The following is a 25,673-nucleotide window of genomic DNA, read 5'->3' as shown; positions in this document are numbered from 1 at the left end:
CCAGTTCCTTCTCCAGGTGGATCACATTTAGTCTGAACTCTTAGCTATGACCTGTCCATCTTAGGTGGCCCTGCACGGCATAGCTCATAGCTTCTCTGAGCTATTCAAGCCCCTTCGCCACGACAAGGCAGTGATCCATGAAGGGGTTTAATGAAATAGTAATTAAAATTGTTGAATATATATATATATAATTACTTTTTAATTAAACAATAACAGTGTTAAAACACCATAGAAATCGTTAAAATGAGAATAAAAAGATAATACTAAAAAGGACACACACAAGCTTTCTGTAGTTGTCTCATATATATATATATATATACATACATACATATATAAGCTTTCTGTAGTTAGCTGGACTTTCTTATTTTTGTAAGCCACCTTTGAGCCCCAGTCTGGGGAAGAGGTGGATTAGACGAAATAATAATTCATTTCATACTATTGATATACTACTTGATTGCAAAAAAGACTGTAGTTTATCTGGGCTTTCATAATTTTTGTAAGCTGCCTTTGATGCCTAGTCCGGGGAAAAGGCGGGTTAGAAAAAGAAATAATGATGATGATGATAAAATAATAATAATAATAATAATAATAATAATAATAATAATAATAATAATAATAATAATAATTCCATTTCATGCAATTTATATACCTCTTGATTCCAAAAAGGCAAAAAAAACCCCTCAAGAGCAGTTTACAAAAAGCATTGAAATCGCCAGTAAAAACAAAACAGATTTAAAACAGCCATTGAAAATATGTAGGTAATTAAATACACAGATAAGAGAGAAATTCACAAGACACTTCCCTGCTTATTTGTTTGTGTGTTCAATACATGCGGAAGGCGCTCCTCGCAAAGCCTCCTGGGAAATGCAGTCCTCACCCTCCGGTCCCGCCCTCTCCCCGCCTCCAGAGACGCCGCTCATTGGTCGCCGCGCGTGATGGGCGGAGACGAGGGCGTGTCGCCGCCGCCGCCTCCAGGGGAGGAACTACGCCTCCCAAGCGGCCCCGCGCGCGCGCTCTCTGTTGTTGTCGTCGCCGACGCCGTTCCAGTGGCTCGAGCCCCTCCGCGGCGCTCTTTCGGGTCCGCAGCGGCCTTCTCCCTCCGCGCGCGCCTTCCCTCCGCCCGCCGCCCTTTCCCCCCCTCCCCTCCCCGCCACGCTCCTCCTCTCCCCCGGCCTCGCCGCTCACGCGAGCCCCCGGCTTCACCCGAGGCCTACCCGTTCCCTCCGACCATGGCGCGGCCGTCCGTGCCCAGCTCGCAGAAGGCGCTGCTGCTGGAGCTGAAGGGGCTCCAGGAGGAGCCCGTGGAGGGTTTCCGCGTCAGCCTGGTGGACGAGGGGGACCTCTACAACTGGGAGGTGGCCATCTTCGGGCCCCCCAACACCCACTACGAGGGGGGCTACTTCAAGGTGAGACGGCGGGGGGGGTGGCTGGGGGTCGGGTTGGGCCCTACTCCAGAGGAGACCCGCTTTAAAGTAGAAGGAAGTGGCTGGTTTGGGTCCTTTGGCCTCCAAGAGGGTCTACTGTGAAGCAGGGCGAGTTTTACTCCAGAGGAGACCCACTGAAAGTAGAAGGAAGTGGCTGGTTTGGGTCCTTTGGCCTCCAAGAGGGTCTGCTTTGAGGCAGGGCGAGTTTTACTCCAGAGGAGACCCACTGAAAAGAAAAAGATATGGCTGGTTTGGGTCCTTTGGCCTCCAAGAGGGTCTGCTTTGAGGCAGGGCGAGTTTTACTCCAGAGGAGACCCACTTAAAGTAGAAGGAAGTGGCTGGTTTGGGTCCTTTGGCCTCCAAGAGGGTCTACTTTGAGGCAGGGCGAGTTTTACTCCAGAGGAGACCCACTGAAAGGAAAAAGATATGGCGGATTTGGGTCCTTTGGCTTCAAAGTGTGTCTACTCTAAAGCAGGGCGAGTGTTAATCCTGCTCTAGAGGAAACCCACTTTAAAGTAAAAGGAAATGGCTGATTTGGGTCCTTTGGCTTCCAAGAGGGTCTATGCTGAAGCAGGGCGAGTTTTACTCCAGAGGAGACCCACTTAAAGTAGAAGGAAGTGGCTGATTTGGGTCCTTTGGCTTCAAAGTGTGTCTACTTTGAAGCAGGGTGTTAGTCCTACTCTAGAAGAAAGCCACTTTAAAGTAGAAGGATGTGACTGATTCAGGTCCTTTGGCTTTGAAGTGGGTCTACTCTAAAGCAGGGCGAGTGTTAATCCTGCTGTAGAGGAAACCCACTTTAAACTAAAAGGACATGGCTGATTTGGGTCCTTTGGCTTCCAAGAGTTTCTGCTCTAAAGCAGGGTGAGTGTTACTCCAGAGGAGACCCACTGAAGGGAAAAGGATATGGCCGGCATGTGTGCCTTGACTTCAGTGGTTCCACTCTGGAGCAGGATGATTTGTAACCCTACTCCAAAGTAATAAATGGGCATGACTTGGTGGACTACTCTGGAGTATTAGGTTTTGCCTTCATGTTCCCATTGCAGTTGTGGCTAAATTGGGACCACTGTCCTCAACTGAGTCTGCCCTAAAGCGGGGCGGGTTTTAGCCAGTGTTAGTCCTACACCAGAGGAGACCCATTGAAGGTAAAAGGACGTGGTTGCCTTGGGGCCCATGGACTGCAGCTAGTCTGCTGTGACGGAGAAGTCCCACCCAGTGTTCGTTCTACTCAAGACCCCTTGAAATTAAACAACAAGGGTGACTTGGGTCCACTGACTTCAGTGGGCCTGCTTTGGAGTAAGACAATATGTACCCAGAGTGGAGCCATTGTGGTTAATGGACTTTGCTGGAGTTTAGACAAGTTTCTGGACACATGACACCCCTCTTTACGCTGAGGTGTGTGTTTTCAGGATCCACCCCCATTCCCGTGATTTGCCTCTACTCTGAAGTAGGACCCGGAGTGATACGACCCTTTGCCTTGAAACAGGGGCAAGAGGGGAATCATTTCCGTCCTTGTAACAAGAGAATAAACTTCCTTTCCTTTCTCTCCCCTCCTCCATTTAAAACGAAGGTAGTAAATCGCTTAAGGCGGTATCCAAGCTACATTATACTAAGCAATGGTCTTTAAATTATTATTAACCTAAGAGTTGTATCCAGTGTTAGTCGTGTTCAGAGCGGAGTGCCATGGAAATCAAAATTATGAGCAACAGAAGAATGGCGTGAGTTAGCAGAGCTAATGTCCCATCTAATTTAAGCATCCTGTTTTTACAATGAGCCCGTTTTGGGAAAACCACAAACGCAACAGCAACACTTGCAGTTCCCAACACCCGGCGTTCAGAACCATACTGCCTCAACTGCAGAAGTAGAGCATAGCCATGAGGCATTGTAATTCCTCTATGAATTTGTCCAGTCCTCTTTTAAAACCCTCCAAGTCTGCGGCCACCACTGTCTTCTGCAGGAGCGAGTTCCATGGGTTTACTCTCTGGTGGGTGAATAAGTCCTACTTATAAGTAAGTAGGAGGGGACACGGGTGGCGCTGTGGGTTAAACCACAGAGCCTAGGACTTGCCGATCAGAAGGTTGGCGGTTCGAATCCCCGCGACGGGGTGAGCTCCCATTGTTCGATCCCAGCTCCTGCCAACCTCGCAGTTCGAAAGCACGTCAAAGCGCAAGTAGATAAATAGGTACCGCTCAGGCAGGAAGGTAAACGGTGTTTCCGTGCGCTGCTCTGTTTCGCCAGAAGCGGCTTAGTCCTGCTGGCCACATGACCCGGAAGCTGTACGCCAGTTCCCTCGGCCAATAAAGCAAGATGAGCGCCGCAACCCCAGAGTCGGTCACAACTGGACCTAATGGTCAGGGGTCCCTTTACCTTTATAAGTAAGTAGGAGTTCTAAAATGTTTTTTCCCCTCCTTGCCTACTGCCAGAAACCTAGGATGGACTTATGCAAGAAAGATAAAATTTATACCCTCCTGAGTTTATGTTTTCATAATAAAGGTTTGGCTTGATGTAAGTGTACAGATTTTTGAAGATCCGAATATTGCAGATAAGATCTGAACATGACTGTATTCATGACTGATGAGCTTTCCATTGCTGCTGTTAACAATTTTATACTATCCTTTTGATCCTTACTTTATAAATGAAGCCAAAATGTGGGCAACTATATCTGTTGCCCTGTTCAGGGAAGTTTTTAATGTGCGACATTTTAATGTATTTTTAATCTTTGTTGGAAGCCGCCCAGAGTGGCTGGGGAGGCCCAGCCAGATGGGCGGGGTACAAATAAATTATTATTATTATTATTATTATTATTATTATTATTATTATTATTATTATTACTTTTTGTCTGTCCTGAATCTTCCAACTGTTCAGTTTCGTTGGAGTTCTAGCATTAGGAGGAGGGGAAAAAATATCTGCCTACTTCCTCCATTCCATGCAAATTTTTTTACAATCTTGAGTCATCTCTCATCTTGCTCACCTCCTTTCTAAACTTGAAAAGTAAATAAATCGGATGTTGTAACCTTTCCTTATTAAAATCTACAAGTGGAGCTCTGAATAAATTCTAAACTTAGGGTTTTGTTCAACGAGACTACACTTGGAGGGGACCATCTGAAAATAATTGGCCGAAGTTAATTGGGTCCGCTTGGGGTAGGACTTAATAGGACAGCAATTTTAAGGGTATAGTCATACTGTTGAGTAGAACCATTAAACTTAATGAATAGGGCCAGGTCATTCTCAAGAGTAGACCTGCTGAAACGAATGGTCTCCAGTTAGCTGTGATGAACTTACTCGAGAGCGTGACTCTACATATAACACTAACTGTGGGTTGTATCCAACATTAGTCAAAGCTATTGAAATTAACGAACAAGGCTAATTTAGGTCGATTAATTTCAGTGAGCCTGTATCTGGCTGAATCCACCTTGGCGGATACTCACTGAAATCAGGTTAAGTCATGATGAACTTAATTCAGGGTTAGCATCATTTTACTGGGTCGACTCTGCATATGATTCCCACGCCTCCAGCTACAACCTTATAAATATATGCAAATCATTCTAATGTGTGTACACTAAACGGAAATGCTTGATAAGTCTTATTTCCGAGTAGGTATGCATGACATTGCACTGCAAGTGTATTTTATTGCTGTTATTTACAAATTTGCTTTCACATGCGCGTCAAGGCGATTCGCAGGCATGCCATAAAGACAACTAAAAATAGCTTTAAAAACAGTAAACAAAAAACAACAACAGCCAGTAGCCACAGGTTTGAAAACTACACAAAAGGGCACCTAAGTCAGAGGCCTTTTCACCCAGCCGGAAAAGCCTGCCAAAACAAAAAGGTATTTAATTGTTTCCGGAAAGTGCAGGTAGTAATAATTATTTACCCACCCGCCTTGACTCATCTGCCTGGGCAGCTTCAACACAATTTAAAAACATAATAAAACAGCAAACGTTAAAAACGTCCCTATCCAGGGCTGCTTTCAGATACCTTCTAAATGTTGTATAGTTGCTTATCTGTTTGACATCTGATGGAAGGGCATTCCATAGGGCTGGCGCCACCACTGAGAAGGCCCTCCGCCTGGTTCCCCGCAACCTCGCAGTGTGGGAACCGCCAGAAGACCCTGGGGTGTGGACCTCAGTGTCCAAGCAGTCTTAGAAACTGGGATAGAAAAACTAAGAGCCAAATGGCTCCTAGGACCTGGATTTTGAACGCCAAAACAGAATATCTAGTCACCATTTGGGACAGGGGTGGGGAGGTCAGCAACACCCCCCCCCCATTTTTTTAATTGATTTTCCAATATTATAACAAATGTAACAACAGACAAAGAAAAAAGAAAAAACATTACAATATATATAAAAAACAGAAAAACATTTATCTTAACTATTATAATCCCATTTTTGTTATCATTGTTGTGTGACTTCCTCAAATCCCCCTGGCTGAGTTTCCATATAACTCATTGTAGCAGTTTTCGAGCACTATTTTCATATAAAATTTACTTGTTCACTTAACTTCTTTCTTTTCATTTTGACCTCTATCCATGGTATTATACCATTTCACATATTTAATTCTTAGGCCAATCTGTTACTCAAAAGTATTTCTATTTAAGTTATCTTAACCTATTTAATTCAATAGTCTTTAAATTTCTTCCATTCCTCTTGATACTCCTCCTCCTCCTCCTGGTCGCGGACTCTTCCGGTCAGGTTGGCTATCTCCAAAAAGTCCATCATCTTCATCTGCCATTCTTCCACTGTTGGTACTTCTTGTAATTTCCAATTTTTGACCAGCAAAATTCTAGCTTCTTAACATATACTTCAAGGCTTCAAAGCACATACATTTCAGCAATCCTTGAGCATTAGCCAGGGGAAAAAAAATGGCGCCCAGATTTTTGGAGGTGCTCACAAACGGAGAATATTTAGGTGCAAAATGCGCCTGGCCCCATGTTAATTTCAAACCCTGGATCCACGCAGAACAATGGGAGTCAGGGGTGCTAACTTGAATAAAAAATTGCGGGGCCCCAGGTAATCTCCGCCCTGCATAATCAATCACATGACACGGTGCGCACACAAACTATTTGAATGGGAAACCATCAATTTTGTGGGGGCCCGTCCCCTGCAAATATTTTATTGTGGGGGTGGAGACTACAGGATCGAGGCCGTTTAGGACATTAAAGGTTTGCCCCAGCACTTTGAATTGCACTCAGAAACAGACTGGGAACCAACATAGATCTTTTAGGGCTGGTGTTATATGGTCCCGGCGGTCGCTCACAGTCACTGGTCCAGCTGCCGCATTCTGGATTAGTTGCAGTTTCCGGGTCACCTTCAAAGGTAGCTCCACGTAGAGTTCATTGCAGTAGTCCAAGCGGGAGATAACCAGAGCGTGCGCCACTTCTTGCGAGACAGAGCTCAGATAATGGGCTCCTCTCATATCTCAGTAGGGCTGCTGTTTTCACTTAATAGTGTTTTTTCTCAAGTAACCTGGTCGTTAGCTGCACAGGGCCTACCCCTGACCATTAGGTCCAGTTGCAGACGACTCTGGGGTTGCGGCACTCATCTCGCTTTATTGGCTGAGGGAGCCGGCGTACAGCTTCCGGGTTATGTGGCCAGAAGGACTAAGCCGCTTCTGGCGAACCAGAGCAGCGCACGGAAATGCCGTTTACCTTCCCTCCAGAGTGGTACCTATTTATCTACTTGCACTTTGATGTGCTTTCAAACTGCAAGGTTGGCAGGAGCAGGGACCGAGCAACGGGAGCTCACCCCGTCACTGCGGGGATTCGAACCGCCGACCTTCTGATCGGCAAGCCCTAGGCTCTGTGGTCCAACCCACAGCGCCTCCCGTGTCCCATAGGGCCGGACGAGTTAGTAGCAAAATCTTGAACTTGAGAAAACCCAGTGTTCCACATCAGTGCCCAATGTTGACAGAGGTTAATTTTAAAACATCTTAAGTGCTAAGGTTGCAGTCCTCTGCTTGCTTTCCTGGAAGGCTGCCCTGGTGAATACAGTAGGCTGACTTCTGAGTCAACACATCCTGGATGGCTCCATAGGTACGTAGAAGTAAAAACAAAGTTTATAAGAAGAGGCTTCCAGCATCAGAAAATTGGCCCTTTTTAGTCCAGCTTCCTGTCCTCATATTGGCCGCCCAGATGCCCCCAAGTAGGACCTGAGTGCAACATTAACTCTCCCCACTTGTCAAAATAAAAAAAATTCCTTCCAGTAGCACCTTAAAGACCAACTAAGTTAGTTCTTGGTATGAGCTTTCGTGTGCATGCACACTTCTTCAGATACACTGAAACAGAAGTTGCCAGATCCTTCTATATAGTGAGAAGGTGGGGGGGGGTATTGTTCAGAAGGGTGGTGGGAATGGGAGATTGGCAGATAGCTGAGATGAGCCTGTTGACGACTCTTAACGACTGCAATAGGTCTTACAGGAAAAGGCAAGGGGTGAGAAGGTGAGAAATGGCTTAGTCATGTATAATGAGATAAGAATCCAATGTCTTTGTTCAGACCAGGTCTCTCCATGGTTTTAAGTTTGGTAATGAGTTGCAATTCAGCAGCTTCTTTTTCCAGTCTATTTCTGAAATTCCTTTGTAGTAAAACAGCTACTTTGAGATCTTGTATAGAATGTCCTGGGAGATTGAAGTGTTCTCCTACTGGTTTTTTTTTATTTTGACTATGGCAGACCAACACGGCTACCTATCTGTAACTCTCCCCACTTGTGATTCATATAGTTAGAAGGGACCCTGCGGATCATCTAGTCTGACCCCTCTGCAATGCGGGAATCTGCTTTAAAAACTCCCAATGAAGGAGAGTCCAACTTTTACCACCAGGTACTGTATTTTTCGCCCTATAGGGTGTACTTTTCCCCCTCCAAAAATGAAGGGGAAATGTGTGTGCGTCCTATGGGGCGAATGCAGGCTTTCGCTGAAGCCTGGAGAGGGAGAGGAGTCGGTGCGCACCGACCCCTCTCACTCTCCAGGCTTCAGGAAGCTAGTCGCAAGCCTTGCAAGCCCGGCGGGAGTTGCCGCCCGGATCGCAAGGCTTGCAGGCTGCAGCCCGAAGCACGGGGCGCCCTCCGAGGCTCGCAAGGCTTGCGGATAGCAGCCTGTTCTGGGGGCTGGGGTCGGGGGAAGCTCGGGCTACCCCAGCCCTGTGGCGGGGGGGGGGGAATAATTTTTTTAAAATTCATTTCCCCCCCCCAAAAAAAACCCGAGGTGCGCCCTATGGGCCAGTGCACCCTATAGGGCGAAAAATACGGCAATTTTTTCCTGGTGTTTAGACGGAATCTCCTTTCCCAGCAAGCGACATTCAGAAACGAGCTTCTTCCTGGGACACGGAACTAGGTGTTGGCGTAGCTAAACAGGAGTGGCGGTTATCCCCATAAATGAATAGGCACGTAAATAATCCAAACAGGAAGCACGTGAGTACAGATTTGATTGCATAAATAGGAGATATATTTTATGCACATGATCAAAACATCTAGGCTGTTTTCCCACCCCTGTGAGCCTTCCAGGCAGTGTACGAAAATACTCATTAAAAATAAACAAACATTAACCCTCGCCATTTAAAAACAACAAATGAGCAGAATCGGTTTTATTTCATTTATTTTGTTCCGTTCGCGAGCAACTTCTCACGAACCACCTCAAAGCGATTTCGCAGTAAAAGCACCAACCTTTTATTTTTTCTTTAAAACTGTAAAAACGGTTAATTTAAAACCTGATACACAGAATGGAAAAGGGGGAAAGCGGACAATAGAGGCAGCAACCTCAGGGAAGCAGAGTTAGTTGCTTAACCAGTATTGAAGGCCCATTGAAATATATAAGTAGAATGGTAAACAGTAGTAGTAGTAGTAGTAATAATAATAATAATTTATTTTTTCCCCGCCCTCCCCAGCCAAGACCGGGCTCAGGGCGGCTAACAACCAATAATAAAAACAAGTTGATTAAAATACAATTTAAAAGATTAAGATACAACATTAAACAATTAGGGAGCAATCTCTTCATTGGAGGAGAAAGGAAAAAGAAAGGGGGGAGGGAATCAAACTGATTCTGAGCCAAAGGCCAGGCGGAACAACTCTGTCTTACAGGCCTTGCGGAAAGAGATCAGATCCCTCAGGGCCCTGGTCTCATGAGACAGAGCGTTCCACCAGGCCGGAGCCACTGTTGAGAAGGCCCTGGCTCTGGTTGAGGCTAATCTGACTTCCTTAGGGCCCGGGACCTCTAGGGTGTTGCTATATATGGAACTTAAGGTCCTCCGTGGGGCATACCGGGAGAGGTGGCCCCGTAGGTACGAGGGTCCTAAGCCGTGAAGGGCTTTAAAAGTCAAAACCAGCACCTTAAATCTGACCCTGTACTCCACGGGGAGCCAGTGCAGCTTGAAAAGCACTGGGTGAATATGCTCCCATGGCAGAGACCCCGTGAGGAGCCTCGCCGCAGCATTCTGCACCCGCTGGAGTTTCTGGGACAGCTTCAAGGGCAGCCCCGCGTAGAGCAAATTACAGTAGTCAAGCCTGGAGGTGACCGTCGCATGGATCACTGTGGCCAGGTCAGGGCGGGAAAGGTAAATATAAAAAAGTAAAGGTAAATATAGACATGTCTAAATATGAACAGTGTTGTAAATGGCCACACGCTGTGAAGTGAATATCCAGATGGGAAATATATTTAGTGTAGGAACTATAAAGTGTGCCAGTATAGAGGTAAACAAACTTTGGGGCTTCCAAAACAGGGCATGGATCCCTGCCAAGTATGTTTCTGTGAATTCCTGTTCTAAGTATTTCAAATTCTAATAATAAGCACTCCCTTGGGTACTCAAGGATGTGTTGCAAAGCCTGGTTTTCTCGCCTTCCAAGGTGACCTAAATAATAGGTATATAACAGGAAGCACCCCATGGCAATGCCAAAAATGGAGATCCGTTTCACGGTTCCTGAAGAGTCATTCCTTTTTGTTAGTGTCCCAGCATGATTCACCCCCTAAAGGCCTTACTCAGGGGCCTTTTCTACAGGAAAAAAAAGAGAAGACAAGAATTAATAAACACTGCTTAGAAACGATCTGCAAAGCCACATATAAAACCCTGATTTTCTCCATTCCCTCATCAACGTCTTTCGCATAAAAACTCCTACCAAGGAAGGTAAACGGCGTTTCCGTGCGCTGCTCTGGTTCGCCAGAAGCGGCTTAGTCCTGCTGGCCACATGACCCAGAAGCTGTACGCCGGCTCCCTCGGCCAGTAAAGCGAGATGAGTGCCGCAACCCCAGAGTCGGTCACGACTGGACCTAATGATCAGGGATCCCTTTACCTTTAATTCACCCCTTGCCGAAAACTGGACAGAGGCTTGTTTTTTCTTCTTCCTGGGTGTACGTTTAGTAGGTCATCGGGATCCACAGGAAATAAACAAACGACCTGCTTCCTCTGAGCCAGTTTTGGCCCGGGAAGCTACTTCGGGTCGGTTTATGAGCCTGTTTTGCAACTTTGAGGTTCCTGCCAATCTGCCCTTTCTTGCCTCTTCCCCGACAAACCTGCCTGAGTCAGATCGGGCGTTGGCTGAGATCAGGTAGTTGGGTGTTCTTGTATCTTGGCAGATCTCCTAAAACCCAAGCCCTAGGGCTCGCCACCAGATGACACCAGCAGATGGGGATGACGTCTCTTGTTTCGTCGCATAGATGATAATATCAAGCAACACTAGCTATAACATGAGTTTCATGAGTCCTATGCCTGCCAGCTCAGAAGAAAGCCTGTTGGAGTTTTGCGTGGCTTCCTTCCAGGAATCCTCGCATGCCGTAATCCTCTGTTTAAGAGTTCCTAGCAAAGTTATTTACATGCTACCATACGACATAGGGACGCAAAGTAGCGCTGTGGGTTAAACCACAGAGCCTATCAGAAGGTTGGCTTGCCAATCAGAAGGTCGGCGGGTCGAATCCCTACAACGGAGTGAGCTCCCGTTGCTCGGTCCCTGCTCCTGCCAACCTAGCAGTTCGAAAGCACATCAAAGTTCAAGTAGATAAATAGGTACCACTCCGGCGGGAAGGTAAACGGCGTTTCCGTGTGCTGCTCTGGTTCGCCAGAAGGGGCTTCGTCCTGCTGGCCACATGACCCGGAAGCTGTACGCCGGCTCCCTCGGCCAGTAAAGCGAGATGAGCGCCGCAACCCCAGAGTCGGCCACGACTGGACCTAATGGTCAGGGGTCCCCTTTACCTTTACCCTTATGATCATCGTGGGCAGGTTCACCCATCTGTACTTTGAAGGCAGTTCCACCATTGCTGGAATGAGATTAAATAAAAGATACTCAGCTTTGTAGTTCAGGTGGAATCCCATTGGTCGCTTGCTGTGTCACATGACCCCCTGCCCAGAACAATGCGGGGGAAAGCCACGCAGACAAAAATCAAACAGAGGAGAAGGTTAGCAGAATAACACCTTTTGTTCTGGGAGAGGCACCGGTTTTTCGGATGGAGGCTGTTCTGTCAGCCTCCCTTCCCCCCCCCCCAGAGGGAATGCTCCAGGTCTGATGACGAAACATACCTTCCCTCTGGGAAAGGTTGCAGCATTTGGGACTTTTGAAAAGCGAGAAAGACGTTTCTAAAGTGATGCATGACATTGGGGAAATCCAGAAGAGAAAGTTCTTCCTCACCATAACACTAGAAAGTGTGGACATTCAGTGAAGCTGAATGCTGGGGAATTTAGGACAGATCAAAGGAAGAACTTAACATATTTTTTCATGTACAGTGGTACCTCGGGTTAAGAACTTAATTGGTTCCGGAGGTCGAATTAAGGCCTTCTCGGTGGTGGCAGCTGCCCTGTGGAATGCCCTCCTGTTAGATGTAAAAGAGAAAAACAACTACCAGACTTTTAGAAGACATCTGAAAGCAGCCCTGTTTAGGGAAGCTTTAAATGTTTGGTGGACTATTGTATTTTAATATTTTGTTGGAAGCCGCCCAGAGATGCGCAGGGTATTATTATTATTATTATTATTATTATTATTATTATTATTATTATTATTATTATTATTATTATTATTATTATTATATAACCCAGAGGTGCCTTTTAAATAAAAGGACACATTCTACTCATGTAAAAATACACAGATTCCCGGTCCATCCGCGGCCGGATTTAGAAGCCAATTGGGCTGGATCCGGCCCCCGGGCCTTAGTTTGCCTTCCCATGTTCCAAGGAGCTATGCATGGCTCGCCTCGATTTTTAGCCTCACAACAACCCTGTGAGGTTGGCTGAGCTGGGAGCCCATGATTGGCCCCAGAGCTTTGTGGCCGAGTGGAGATTTGAACCACGGCCTCCCGGGCCCTCTTGACTTCTCCTATTTGTGTCTGGCAACATTCTGCGGCTCAGCGCTTTTATGGCATGAGTGGGGGAACCCCCAGCATGAGCTCTCTCTTGTCTCCTTCTGCAAATCAGCAAAAGATTGGTTGCCCAGAGGCGGCTCTTGTTTGGCGCAGGGAAAGAGTTCCCGACGAGCCCGGGCAGGTCGCATGCTCTGTCCCGGCCGAGGCCAACCTGGGCGGGCCTCAAAACCTCCAAACGCCGGGGCGGCTTCGGAGGAAGTTGCTGCAGGGAGTGCCCGGGCCGATGGTTGCCGTGCGTGACTCAGCTGTGCGCACAACACAAACGGGACTGCCTATGAGAGGGAGGGGCGGGCCTTGGGTCTGGGAGGTGCCACGTGTCCAGGAGCCTTCCCCAGCCATTGGCTGAGTTGCTGTGATGTCACGGAACGTTTGCAAGCAGCGTTACTCCTCTGGGAAAACTGGGTTGTTCCTGGAGACTCTCAGGCAAGAACCTGGAAAGCTTTGACACGATTATGTGCTGAATTTCACATTCGTTTGCACTTGGTTGCGGCGTCTAAAAATTCGCCAGGCTAGTTTTGCTACTGGGGCAGATCCAGTTGTGACGGCGTAGAGCATGGGTAGACAAACTAAGGCCCAGGGGCCGAATCCAGCCCAATTGCCTTCTAAATCCGGCGTGCAGACGGCCTGGGAATCAGCGTCTTTTAATCAGAGTGTCCTTTTAACATATTTTTCGCACCACACCACAAGACGCACCTAGTTTTTGGAGGAGGAAAACAAGAAAAAAAATATTCTGAGTCTCAGAAGCCAGAACAGCAAGAGGGATCGCTGCGCAGCGAAAGCAGCAATCCCTCTTGCTCTTCTGGCTTCTGGGATAGCTGCGCAGCCTGCATTCGCTCCATAAGACGCACACACATTCCCCCTTACTTTTTAGGAGGGGGAAAGTGAGTCTTATGGAGCAAAAAATACAGTATATAAAATGCACCTCTGGGTTATTTGTGGGGCCTGACTGGTGTTTTTACATGAGTAGAATGTGTGCCAGCGCTTTGAATTGGGCCCAGAAACCTATTGGCAACCGGTGCAGTTGGGCGCAGGGCAGGCCAGTTGCAATTGTAACTTACTTGTTCATTGCTGCTTCCCCAACCCCTGACACCTTTCCCGTTCTCTGTTCTCCGCAGGCTCGTCTCCGATTCCCTATCGACTACCCTTATTCACCACCCACCTTCCGTTTCCTGACCAAAATGTGGCATCCAAACATATACGAGGTATGGTGGCACACTGGGACATGGGCGTCGAGCTGGGATGCCCTGGAATGTGGGCAACAGACTCCGTCTGCCCACCCCCAACAGACACACTAATTTTTCCGCATATAAGACGATTTATTTATTTATTTTCAATCAAAACTTAGGGGTCATCTTATGCAGTCATACCTCATTGCGAGAAGTAAGGTTACAGGGAACCAGGCAGAAGGCCTTCTCGGTAGTGGCGCCTACCCTGTGGAACGCCCTCCCAGCAGATGTCAAAGCAATAAACAACTATTTTACTTTTAAAAGACAACTGAAGGCAGCCCTCTTTAGGGAAGTTTTTAATGTTTGATGCTGTACTGTTTTTAATATTCAGTTGCAAGCCTCCCAGAGTGGCTGGGGAGACCCAGCCAGATGGGCGGGGTATAAATAATAAATTATTATTATTATTATTATTATGTTGCATTCCGTCCTTATGGACTTTCGGGTTATGACCTCAGCAAGCCCATACGTGTTTACTTCCGGGTTCGCCGCATGCACAGAAGCAATTTTTGCACACGTGCTTGATCGCGCTGCGCACATGTGCGGAAGAGGCGCTCTAGTTACAGACTATTCGGAGTGCAAACGGCATGAACTCCACAGCTAGAGGCACCACTGTATACAAATGGTGATGAACAGGGGTTGGTTCTCAGGCTCTTGAAATATGGCAGCCCTGACTTTGAACGTAAGGGACATGGGTGGCGCTGTGGGTTAAACCACAGAGCCTAGGACTTGCCAATCGGATGGACGACAATTTGAATTCCCGCGATGGGGTGAGCTCCCGTTGCTCGGTCCCTGCTCCTGCCAACCTAGCAGTTCAAAAGCACATCAAAGTGCAAGTAGATAAATAGGTACCGCTCAGGTGGGAAGGTAAATGGCGTTTCCATGCGCTGCTCTGGTTCGCCAGAAGCGGCTTAGTCCTGCTGGCCACATGACCCGGAAGCTGTACGCCGGCTCCCTCGGCCAATGAAGCGAGATGAGCGCCGCAACCCCAGAATCGTTCGCGGCTGCACCTAATGGTCAGGGTCCCTTTACCTTTACCGGATGTTACTACTTGCCAGATGGGAGAGTTGTGTAGCCCAAACTATCTGGAAAACCTAATGGTCAGGGGTCCCTTTACCCTTTTAACTTTGGACAACCTCTGCAAACAATATCAATTTCTTAATTCGGCGTTCAAGAAGATAGGGGTCTTCTCGTACATGGGAAAAATAATGGTATATCCATCTTTCAGACCGGGGACGTTTGCATTTCCATTCTACACCCTCCGGTGGATGACCCGCAGAGTGGAGAGCTGCCTTCGGAAAGATGGAATCCCACGCAGAACGTGAGGTGAGGCCTGAGCAGCAGTTATGCTGTCCCTAGTCTGTCGTCGTATGTCAGAGCTGCTTCCAGATCCTAGCTCACAGAGGATCACGCTAGCCAGCGGTCACTTGTAAAAGTCTTTTATTGAGTTACAGTTTCCATTCTCAAGCTGCTGCGCGCAACTCTACGTCTTAAGGGTTAGACCGGCGAAGCTCCGTCTGAGTCTCCGCCCCTTGTGCACCAACTTAATACCCTAGCCTTACTCCACCTTTTCCGCCTGACTGTTCTTCTCTGGGTCCCTCTGCCCCCCGGGGTCTCTTCCTTCCTGGACTCTTCTGACGCTGACCCCCCGGACCCCCCTGTCTCCTTGCGCCGGGCTTTAGGACCTGGCTCTCTTTCAGGGCTGCCTACTGCGTCACTTTCCTGTGCATTTGAACTTGGCGCGCGCGCCCAACCTTCCACTTTCCGTCTGACCGTTTCTTCGCTCCCCGATGGAGGTGTGGCCACTCCTGACTCGTGCCCTCCCTCCTGTTGTGAGCTGCCAGCGCTTGATCTCTGGCGCTCTTCCTCTCCCCTGCTCTCTGTTGGTGACGCTGGTCCCGATTTCCAACTGCTCCCCTCTGAGCCCACTCTGGACCATTCTTCCTGGGGTGTCCCCCTAGGCTCCCCCCTTGCTCTGGCCACTGGCACTCCTTTCTGTGAATCTTCTGATTCACTGGAAAGACTCGGAGATCTCGGGTCGTCGTCATCACTCATCTTTTCTTCTGCCTCCTCCCCCTCGCTCTCTGTTTCCTCCCTTGCCCTTGCCTCTGCTCCTGAACCCCTGACATCGTAAGATTGCCCAGCCCTCCCATCACGGGCAAAGTGAAGCAGTCACATCCGCAGGTGACTGATTTAAGTGATTGAATTTAATAATAATTATTATTATTTATACCCCGCCCTCCCCAGCCAACGCCGGGCTCAGGGCGGCTAACAAGCAATAATATAAACAAGTTGAATGAATACAACTTAAAAACAAGATTAAAATACAACATTAAAATATTGAAACATTAAAATTTTAAAATGCAGCCTCATCACAGGAGGAGAAAGGAAAGAGGGGGAGGGAATCAAATTGGCTCCAAGCCAAAGGCCAGGCGGATCAACTCTGTCTTACAGGCCCTGCGGAAAGAAATCAGATCCTGCAGGGCCCTGGTCTCAAGAGACAGAGCGTTCCACCAGGCCGGGGCCAGTGTTGAAAAGGCCCTGGCTCTGGTTGAAGCCAATCTAACTTCCTTAGGGCCCAGGACCACTAGGGTGTTGCTATTTATGGATCTTGAGGCTCTCCGTGGGGCATACCGGGAGAGGCGGTCCCGTAGGTACGAGGGTCCTAGGCCGTGAAGGGCTTTAAAGGTCAAAACCTTTAAGCTTGCCTAGCAGGGAGGCAGGGAAATCCGGTGGATATTTCTGCAGGCAGTGGCCATATTCCTCTGTCCTGGGAGTTGTTGAACCTCTACCCGTCAACTGTATCGCTGCTCTGATTGGCTGTCCCTAATTTTGCATTATGCCCGGACGCCAGATTGGGGGGGTGGAGCTATGTGGACCTATAGAACCGACTCTGTTTGTCTTCAATAATAAAGAGTAAACTATCTGGTGTGTGCATTCCTTGGCTGGAAAATGCCCTCGACGCCCAACATTTGCTGAAATTAAAGGACTCTGGGGTTCTGTTTAGATATTTTGGAACCTTTATAAATTAAAGATTCTGGCTTCCACTGGAACCTTTGAGTCCGGTTCAGTGTTAGAAACACGGAGGTATAAGCTAGTGCCCAGTGTCGCCTTAAACCTAGGTTACAATCGCCACAGTGGAATGTCTATTCACCAGGGGGTTGGACTAGATGGCATTTGGGTTCCCTTCCAACGCTACAGTTCTATAATCTCAACTGCGTTGCTTGACTGTAGCTTGCTCTTACAACAGTTCACTGGTCCCAGCATGCAAGGAGGAGAAGCACACCCACTGGAAACGGAAAATGGTACAGTCGTGCCTTGGTTATCAAACTTTATACGTTCCGGGAGGCGCGGCTTCTGCTTGGCTGCAGGAGGTTCCTGCACTCGGAAGTTCGGCTTCCAAAAAACGTTCGCAAACCGGAACACTTATTTCTGGGTTTGCAGCGCTTGGGAGCCGATTTGTTCAGCAACTAAACCGTTTGATAACCAAGGTAAAGGTAAAGGGACCCCTGACCATTAGCTCCAGTCTTGACCGACTCTGGGGTTGCAGCGCTCATCTCGCTTTATTGGCCAAAGGAGCCGGCGTACAGCTTCCGGGTCATGTGGCCAGCAGGACTAATCCGCTTCTGGCGAACCAGAGCAGCGCACGGAAACGCCGTTTACCTTCCCGCCGGAGTGCTACCTATTTATCTACTTGCACTTTGACGTGCTTTCGAACTGCTAGGTTGGCAGGAGCAGAGACCGAGCAACAGGAGCTCATCCTGTTGCGGGGATTCGAACCGCCGACCTTCTGGTCAGCAAATCCTAGGCTCTGTGGCTTAACCCACAGCGCCACCTGCGTCCCATACGATAACCAAGCTACAGCTGTATTAACTATGGTCTGAGGCAGAGGTTTTTAAACTGGTTGCTAACCTGGCCTCCAGAAATCTCCACATCGTCGCAACTGGACCCACACTGGTAGCAGAATGTGCTGGGCTAATTTCTGGCCCTGCTGACTTGGGCCAAAGCTCCGCCTCATCCTGCTTCTTACAGCGTCTGATCAGATGGGCGCAATCCGCCAATGAGGTCTCCTTCTTTCCTATAACTCGTTCAGCAGCAGCGACACCGGTGAGTTCCTGCTGCCTCTTCCTCCCTCACCTTGTCATTTGCTTTTCCTTCCCCTCCCCACCCGCAGGACAATACTTCTCAGTGTGATCTCGCTGCTCAACGAACCCAACACATTCTCTCCGGCCAACGTTGACGCTTCCGTGATGTACAGGAAGTGGAAGGAGAGCAAAGGCAAAGATCAGGAATACACGGACATCATCAGGTTGGTGGGAAAAGCCCCTAGAAATTCTATTCTTACACCCACAACCCTGAAAATCTTTTTATTGGAACTTTGAACAAGGCAAAAGCAATTATCTCTAGGAGACTTTATGATAGCGAACTGCAACAAGAAGGCGCCCTACTCCCGGAGACGTATAAATGTTTAAAAGCTTCGCCTAATTTTGCAGCTGCCCCTTACTTAACTAACATCACTAACGATTTTCTAGAGCCCGCTTTGAGACAATGCCCTCAGCAGTGCTGTACGGCAAATTCACGCGGGTCCCAATGCATGCGCGTCCCTGCTCTTGTATGTCTAATAAGGTAGAATCTGTCACACACATTCTTCTATTTTGCGAATTTTATAGTGAAGAACGAGTTCAACTTATTTTACCGCTGCTATCCAAATTTATACCCCTTCAATATTATTTGGAATCCTCCCCCGAAATTCTTCGAAAATACCTCCTGGAAGATTCCTCAAGCTCAATATCATATGAGGTGGCTAAATTTTGCACTTTAGTAATTAGGAAGCGTAAATCTCTTCTGTTGAATGGCACACTGCAAAGTTCCCTTGTGTAACCTTTTCATCCCCCCCCCCCCCCCGAGGTTGTTGTTGATTTCTTGTTGTTTGATCTTGTGATGTTTAGTGTCACTGGCTCTGGCCGCAATAAAACTTGCTTGCTTGCTTGCTTGCTTGCTTGCACCCACAACCTAGGTTTAAGGTGCTATTGAGCTCCTCGCTTTCATATCTCAGTTTCTAACACTGGCCACCGGCATCTGATTGGCCACTGTGAAAGGAGGAAGCTGAACTAGATGGGTCACTGGCCGCATCCAGATGGTTCTTCCTATGTTGTAAGAGCCATGGTGAGGCCTCCCACCTGCATCCTAGGCCCCTCATTATCCTGCTCACCCTCCTTGTGAGGGCAGGCTCCAGTTTTCTCAGTTACCTACTGAAAAACGCCCAGAATGATTCCGGTCTGCAAGCTCCAGCCTGGTCAGCGGGGGGAAGAGGCTCCAGAGCAGGTATGGCAGGAAGTCCTCCCTCTTTGGAGCAACATTCCCCTGTATGTCCACTCTAAAGATAAAGGGACCCCTGACCATTAGGCCCAGTCGTGGCCGACTCTGGGGTTGTGGCGCTCATCTCACTTTATTGGCCGAGGGAGCCGGCGTACAGCTTCCGGGTATGTGGCCAGCAGGACGAAGCCGCTTCTGGCGAACCAGAGCAGTGCACAGAAACACCGTTTACCTTCCCGCCGGAGCGGTACCTATTTATCTACTTGCACGTTGACGTGCTTTTGAACTGCTAGGTGGGCAGGAGCAGGGACCGAGCAACGGCTTGTTGCTGTTTAGTCATTTAGTCATGTCCGCCTCTTCGTGATCCCATGGACCAGAGCACACTACTCCCTCCCGCAGTTTGGTCAAACTCATGCTGGTAGCTTCGAGAACACTGTCCAACCATCTCGTCCTCCGTCGTCCCCTTCTTCTTGTGCCCTCAATCTTTCTCAACATCAGGGTCTTTTCCAGGGGGTCTTCTCTTCTCATGAGGTGGCCAAAGTCTTGGAGCCTCAGCTTCAGGATCTGTCCTTCCAGTGAGCACTCAGGGCTGATTTCCTTCAGAATGGAGAGGTTGGATCTTCTTGCAGTCCATGGGACTCTCAAGAGTCTCCTCCAGCACCAGAATTCAAAAGCATCCATTCTTCAGCGATCAGCCTTCTTGATGGTCCAGCTCTCACTTCCATACATCACTACTGGGAAAACCAAGCAACGGTAGCTCACCCCATTGCAGGGATTCGAACTGCCGACCTCCCGATCGGCAAGTCCTAGGCTCTGTGGTTTAACCCACAGCGCCACCCGTATCCCGTCCACTCTAGGCAACAGGAAACATTGCATTTGACTGCTTTGGTGATGATACATCCCATAGATCGAGCAGCCATCCCCCCCTTAATGCTCTTTTGCCATCCGAATCCCTGTTGCAAACGAATGTCTTTTATCGCCCAACTAGGAAGCAGGTCCTCGGAACCAAGGTGGATGCGGAGCGCGACCAAGTCAAGGTCCCGACGACGCTGGCGGAGTATTGTGTCAAGACCAAGACTCCCGCGCCAGACGAGGGCTCGGACCTCTTCTACGACGACTACTATGAGGACGACGAGATGGACGACGAGGTCAACAGCTGCTACGGCGACGAAGACGATTCCGGCAACGAGGAGTCTTGACGAGGGACACCTCCCCCTCCCCGCCCCTCTCGTCAGCCCCCTCTTTTTCTCCGCGCCCCCTCTCTGCCCCCCTTCCCTCCACCGCTGCCTCCTGCTGCTGCTGCTCCCGTTAGTAGCAATAAACTATCTGTGACACTTTTACTTGAACCCAGGACGCCACCCGGCTGAGACTCGGAAACAAAGCAAAAAAAACCCCCTCTCTGGCCCTGAGACGCGAAACAGAAAGAAAGAAAGAAAAAACTCTACCTCAAAAGGGAGACACTGCTTCTGCTGGGATTGGGGGTGGGGTGGGGGGGGGTTGCCTGTGTGCAGGGAGGGTTGGCAAATCTACAATTTGGCTTAAAATGCTGTGCGTGGGTTTTTTGTGTGCGTGTGTGTCGTCAGTTTGTTTGTTTTTTAAGAAAAGGAGAAGCTGGGAGGGACAGGAGAGGGGGTGGTGTGTTCGTTCCCCACCATCCAGCGGCGTCTTCTCCCGGTTAAGAAAGACTGCAAAAAAAAGAGGGGGAGAGGACTTTATGACAAGTCCTTTGCGGAGAATTGAGGGTGGGTGGGGGTTTGGAGGAAGGGCCTGTTTATTTTATTTTATTAGGCCATGTTAATTTGTGGGGAGGGGATTCTTAGTAAGGGCTCTCTAGTTGCATGGGTTGGGGGGTGGGGGCCGAGGATAATATTTTTGCAATCTCATCGGCCACGTTAAGTCCGGATCGGAAAAGTCTCCTCTCTTAGATTGGCCCTGCAGTGTCACCTGGCGCCACTGGGTGGCACTTGTACACCGTCTGCTTCCTGTAGCATTTGACACCCCCTTTCCTACCACCCCCCACTAGGTGATGTTTTCCCATCCACCTGCGTGCTCACCCCCACCCCCCAACCCGGCCTTTCTTGGAGTTTGCTTGTTGGCTGTGCAGTTTCGAAAACCTACAGAGGGACGTTCTGGAAAGGGGTAGCAGTCCTTCTGCAAAAAAAAAAAGCAAAATGAAATTTTGAAAATGACGGTTTTGTGGAATCAGGGAAAGCTGGGCAGGGGGGTCTTTTTTTAAGCATCAAGGTGTGGGCGATTTCTTTTTTAGTTTGTTTTTCCTCCTAGTTTTTTGAAACTATTTAATAAAATGGACTTTGAAAGGAAGCGTGGTGTTGGACGGCAGCGTGGCCACAGCGCAGCCTGGCTTTTGTGTCTTTTACTCTGGTGTAAAGAAGGGGCGCAATTGTAGGTGGAGCAATCACCCACTCGTCTATCTCTGTTTATTTTTATTTTATTTATTAGTCTGCCCATTTTCACCTGGGGAGCTCCTTTCGATCCTCAACAACAGCCCTGCAGGGGTGGATTGAGGCGTTCACAAAGTAAAGGTAGGATTGAACTCTGATTAATAAGAATACACACAGAGGCTTGAACCAGCAAGACTCTGGGAAGGGTGCATATAATAATCTCTGCGTCTCTCCACCCCTCGGCCCAGGTCGTTTTATTCACAAAAGAACTTTTACAGAGTGTTCGTAAGAACCAATCAGATTTCTTCTGAGCATTCAACAAACCCCACGTTGGGACTCTGGGGTTGCAGCGCTCATCTCGCTTCATTGGCCGAGGGAGCCGGCGTACAGCTTCCAGGTCATGTGGCCAGCAGGACGAAGCCGCTTCTGGCGAACCAGAGCAGCGCACGGAAACGCCGTTTACCTTCCCGCCGGAGCAGTACCTATTTATCTACTTGCACTTTGACGTGCTTTCGAACTGCTAGGTTGGCAGGAGCAGGGACCGAGCAACGGGAGCTCACCCCATCATTGCGGGGATTCGAACCGCCGACCTTCTGATCGGCAAGCCCTAGGCTCTGTGGTTTAACCCACAGCGCCACCCACATCCCAGTAACATCTGGATGGGCAGGCAACTGGGAGGGAATCTGCTTTAGGAGGTGGTAGTGTCCCTTTGTCATTGGCGTGCAGAGGTAGACTGCGCCTAGGCATGGAGGCTTTATTAGACCATCAAGTCCATTAAAAGGTCAAACTAATTTTAAAGCCCTTTTCAGGCTGATCTCTGGTCATTTTTTATTGAAACACACACACACACACCCTTTATTCCCTCGGGATTTTGCATTTGGAAATGCGACACACTTTTATTTTTTTAATGGGTTTCAAAACCTTCGGTGAAAAAAAGCAAATTTCCAAGCAGCAGCCCCGAATTGTAAGAACACCGCCTATTTCAGCCTATTGTCCTTCCCCGGCACCCGTTGTTGTTGACTGTGACGTCAGGCGTACGGGCGCTGGAGCGGAGACAACGGGCCAACTTGGACTGTGATTGGTCGGGACACGCGTCCGTTTGGAGACTTCGCGTTCTCATTGGACGGCACCCCGTGAGAGTCGGACCCCGATTGGTCGAAGCTGCTGCTCCCCTTTGCTCTGCGTACGTGACAACCCCGGCGCTCCTCAGGCGAGAGGAGTCGCCCGGCCCCTTTCACCTCAAGGCTATTCCTATTGGCTGCCGCACCAGTCCATCGAACCGCCCCGCCCCCCTCGCCGTCCCTCTTGGCGAACGATTCCTCTCCCCCGAGCCCCGCCTTCCCACTCATTGGCTGGCCGCGCACGTCCTTCAACGCCAACCGACGACGACCTCCCCCCCTCGAGCCTTCCAACCGTCGCTCTGGGCTCCACCCCGGCGGCTCTCATTGGGCCTCCCTGCATCCCTCCGCCCAATCGGCGGCCTCGCAGACCCCGCGCGCTTGTTGTGGTTGGCTGCGGCCGGCGCTCTCTCCCGCCCACTCCCGCCGGCCTCTCGCTCCCCTCAGGCGAGCTGAGGAGGAGACCGAGGGCATAAAGCGGGGCGGGAAGCAGCGGCGCCGCCGAGAGAGGAGAAGCGGCCATGGGCGCCTGGGGGGTTGCTGCGGTGCTGGCGTCGGGCGCGCTGCTGTGTGCCGTCGGGGGCGCCTTCGGGGCAGGTGAGGAAGCGGGGCTGGGGGCGTTTGTGAGGGGGAAAGGCGTCGAGCGTCGCCTGAGGGGAGCGGGGGAAGGGTCTCTCCTCAGAGGGGCCTTACTCTCGAGGAACGCTTAGGGCCTCTATGAGGGGGAGGGGGGTGCAAACCCGATGGGGGGGTCACGTGAGAAACGCATACACGTGTGTGTGTGTGTGAAGCGGTAATCCGAATCCGGCCCTCCTCAGAGTAGAGTCGCTCTCGACGGCGACGGGGTCTTACTCTCGAGTAACGCTTAGGCCTGTCTGAGGGGGAGGGGGGTGCAAACCCGATGGGGTCACGTGAGAAACACATACACGTGTCTGTGTGTGTTAAGCGGTAATTCGAATCCAGCCCTCCTCAGAGTAGACCCGCTGGCGGCGGGTGCCGTCACTCTCGACGGCGACGGGGCCTTACTCTCGAGTAACGCTTAGGCCTGTCTGAGGGGGAGGGGGTGCAAACCCGATGTGGGTCACGTGGGAAACACACACGTGTGTGTGTGAAGCTCTAATCCGAATCCGGCCCTCCTCAGAGTAGAGTCACTCTCGACGGCGACGGGGTCTTACTCTCGAGTAATGCTTAGGCCTCTATGAGGGGGAAGGGGATGCAAACCCGATGGGGGTCACGTGGGAAACACATACATGTGTGTGTGAGGCTGTAATCCGAATCCGGCCCTCCTCAGAGTAGCCCCCTTGGCGCTTTTCTCATTCGACTCAGCTGGTGGGGATTACGCTTTTGAGGCCCTCCCTTGCAATTTGGGAGTCAGGTGTGTGCCCTCTTTCTCCCCCTCCCCCCAGTCTATCTCTCTGGGTGGGTTGGGGGGGCACCCATTATTATTATTATTATTATTATTAGCTGGGGAAAGTGGTTTGTTTCTGGTTTGTTGCGCATTTTTGTACCCTCGCTTTTGTGTCTCTCGGCTGCCAACCACGCAGAAATTTGCAGCGGGGAGAAATGAGAAGAAAACGTTAATGCTGGAAAACCAGCAAACATCTACAGAAGTTGAAAAAAAAAAGCATTTTGCCTGTGTTTCAAGTAAATGGGGGCAACTGTTTCAGCCCAAGGGCTGCATTCCTTTCTGGGCAGTCTTTCGAGGGCCACACGCCAGGGGTAGGCAGGGCCAGAGGCAGAAAGTGGTCAGAACAAAGTATGAATTTTATGAAAAAGGCCTGTTCCTGTTCTCCCCGCCACCTGCCTCACCTCTGAAAGCAGTTCAGCTCTCTGCCCTGAGCTGTCTACAATCTACATCTGGGTTATGTTGCACTATGTCTTTGCACAGGCACGATGGATTCATTGGCAACAAGCCAATATTCTTAACGAGTTGACGGCATGTTACTATGATGTGTGGAGGGTAGCCTTTTATATTGCAAAGACTCATTGGAGTGGTGGTGTACAGTATTTGTGTACAGGGGTGTAATCCTTGTTTGGTGAGGGAGCTGCAGGCCAACCTGAAGACGGGGTGCGCAGGTGGCAAAGCTGATGTTGCTCTGTCTTAGTCTTCTGTGCCCCCACACTACTTTTTCCATTTGCAGATAGGTAGCCGTGTTGGTCTGCCATAGTCAAAATAAAAAAAATCCTTCCAGTCTAACATCGTCTAACATTGTGTATGCCATCAAATGCCAACAGTGTCCTTCAGCTCTCTATATTGGACAAACAGGCCAAACCTTACGCCAAAGAATAAACGGACATAAATCTGACATCAAGAACCACAAAACAGAGAAACCAGTAGGAGAACACTTCAATCTCCCAGGACATTCTATACAAGATCTCAAAGTAGCTGTTTTACTACAAAGGAATTTCAGAAATAGACTGGAAAGAGAAGCTGCTGAATTGCAACTCATTACCAAACTCTTTAAGGTGCTACTGGAAGGATTTTTTTTACTTTTTCCATGATAGCAAATGCAGCTGTTCACTTACCTGAAACAGAGTATATGGGTGCCCTTGGGTCCTGTTGGGGTGGGACCTCAACTTTGCTTGCTCTCTCCTTCTGGAAGCCACTAGTTGTTGAGAGTGCAATTTAACAGCTGCATCGCAGGCAGTGTTTCTTGGGCCTAGATCTCACCGAAATGGTGAAACCCATGTCTAGATTGGCCTGTCCGAATCTTAGGTGATTGCTACAAATGCTCTGCTCTTTCCCCCACCCCCAGTCATCTTCTGCCAGCATGCCCAGTGGTCAGGGCTCATGAGAGTTGTTGAGAGATGGCAAGGTTGGGGAAGGCTGCCCTTTCATGCTGCAGGCTCGAATTGATTTT

At 49.3% G+C, this 25,673-nt stretch overlaps 2 protein-coding genes across 2 annotated transcripts in view; both read left to right on the top strand.

Annotated features, from left to right (window-relative positions):
• Positions 1–1,124: 1,124 nt before the first annotated feature.
• CDC34 (cell division cycle 34, ubiquitin conjugating enzyme) lies at positions 1,125–21,614 on the top strand. Its single transcript, XM_081178060.1, has 5 exons — positions 1,125–1,406; positions 13,869–13,955; positions 15,205–15,302; positions 18,151–18,285; positions 20,281–21,614. The coding sequence occupies exons 1-5, from the start codon at positions 1,230–1,232 to the stop codon at positions 20,489–20,491; spliced, it is 708 nt and encodes a 235-aa protein (XP_081034186.1). The 5' UTR covers positions 1,125–1,229; the 3' UTR covers positions 20,492–21,614.
• A 1,603-nt stretch (positions 21,615–23,217) lies between these two features.
• The window catches only part of BSG (basigin (Ok blood group)), a 37,138-nt gene continuing 34,682 nt past the window's right edge, over positions 23,218–25,673 (top strand). The window contains exon 1 of the mRNA XM_081178191.1: positions 23,218–23,409. Within this exon, the coding sequence (XP_081034317.1) occupies positions 23,334–23,409 (76 nt within the window). The 5' untranslated portion in view covers positions 23,218–23,333. The remainder of the gene's footprint in view (positions 23,410–25,673) is intronic.

This window comes from Podarcis bocagei (genome assembly GCF_964188305.1).
Source record: "Podarcis bocagei genome assembly, chromosome: 18".
In the NCBI taxonomy this organism is placed as follows: Eukaryota; Metazoa; Chordata; class Lepidosauria; order Squamata; family Lacertidae; genus Podarcis; species Podarcis bocagei.
This window is presented reverse-complemented; position numbering and strand designations above follow the sequence as displayed.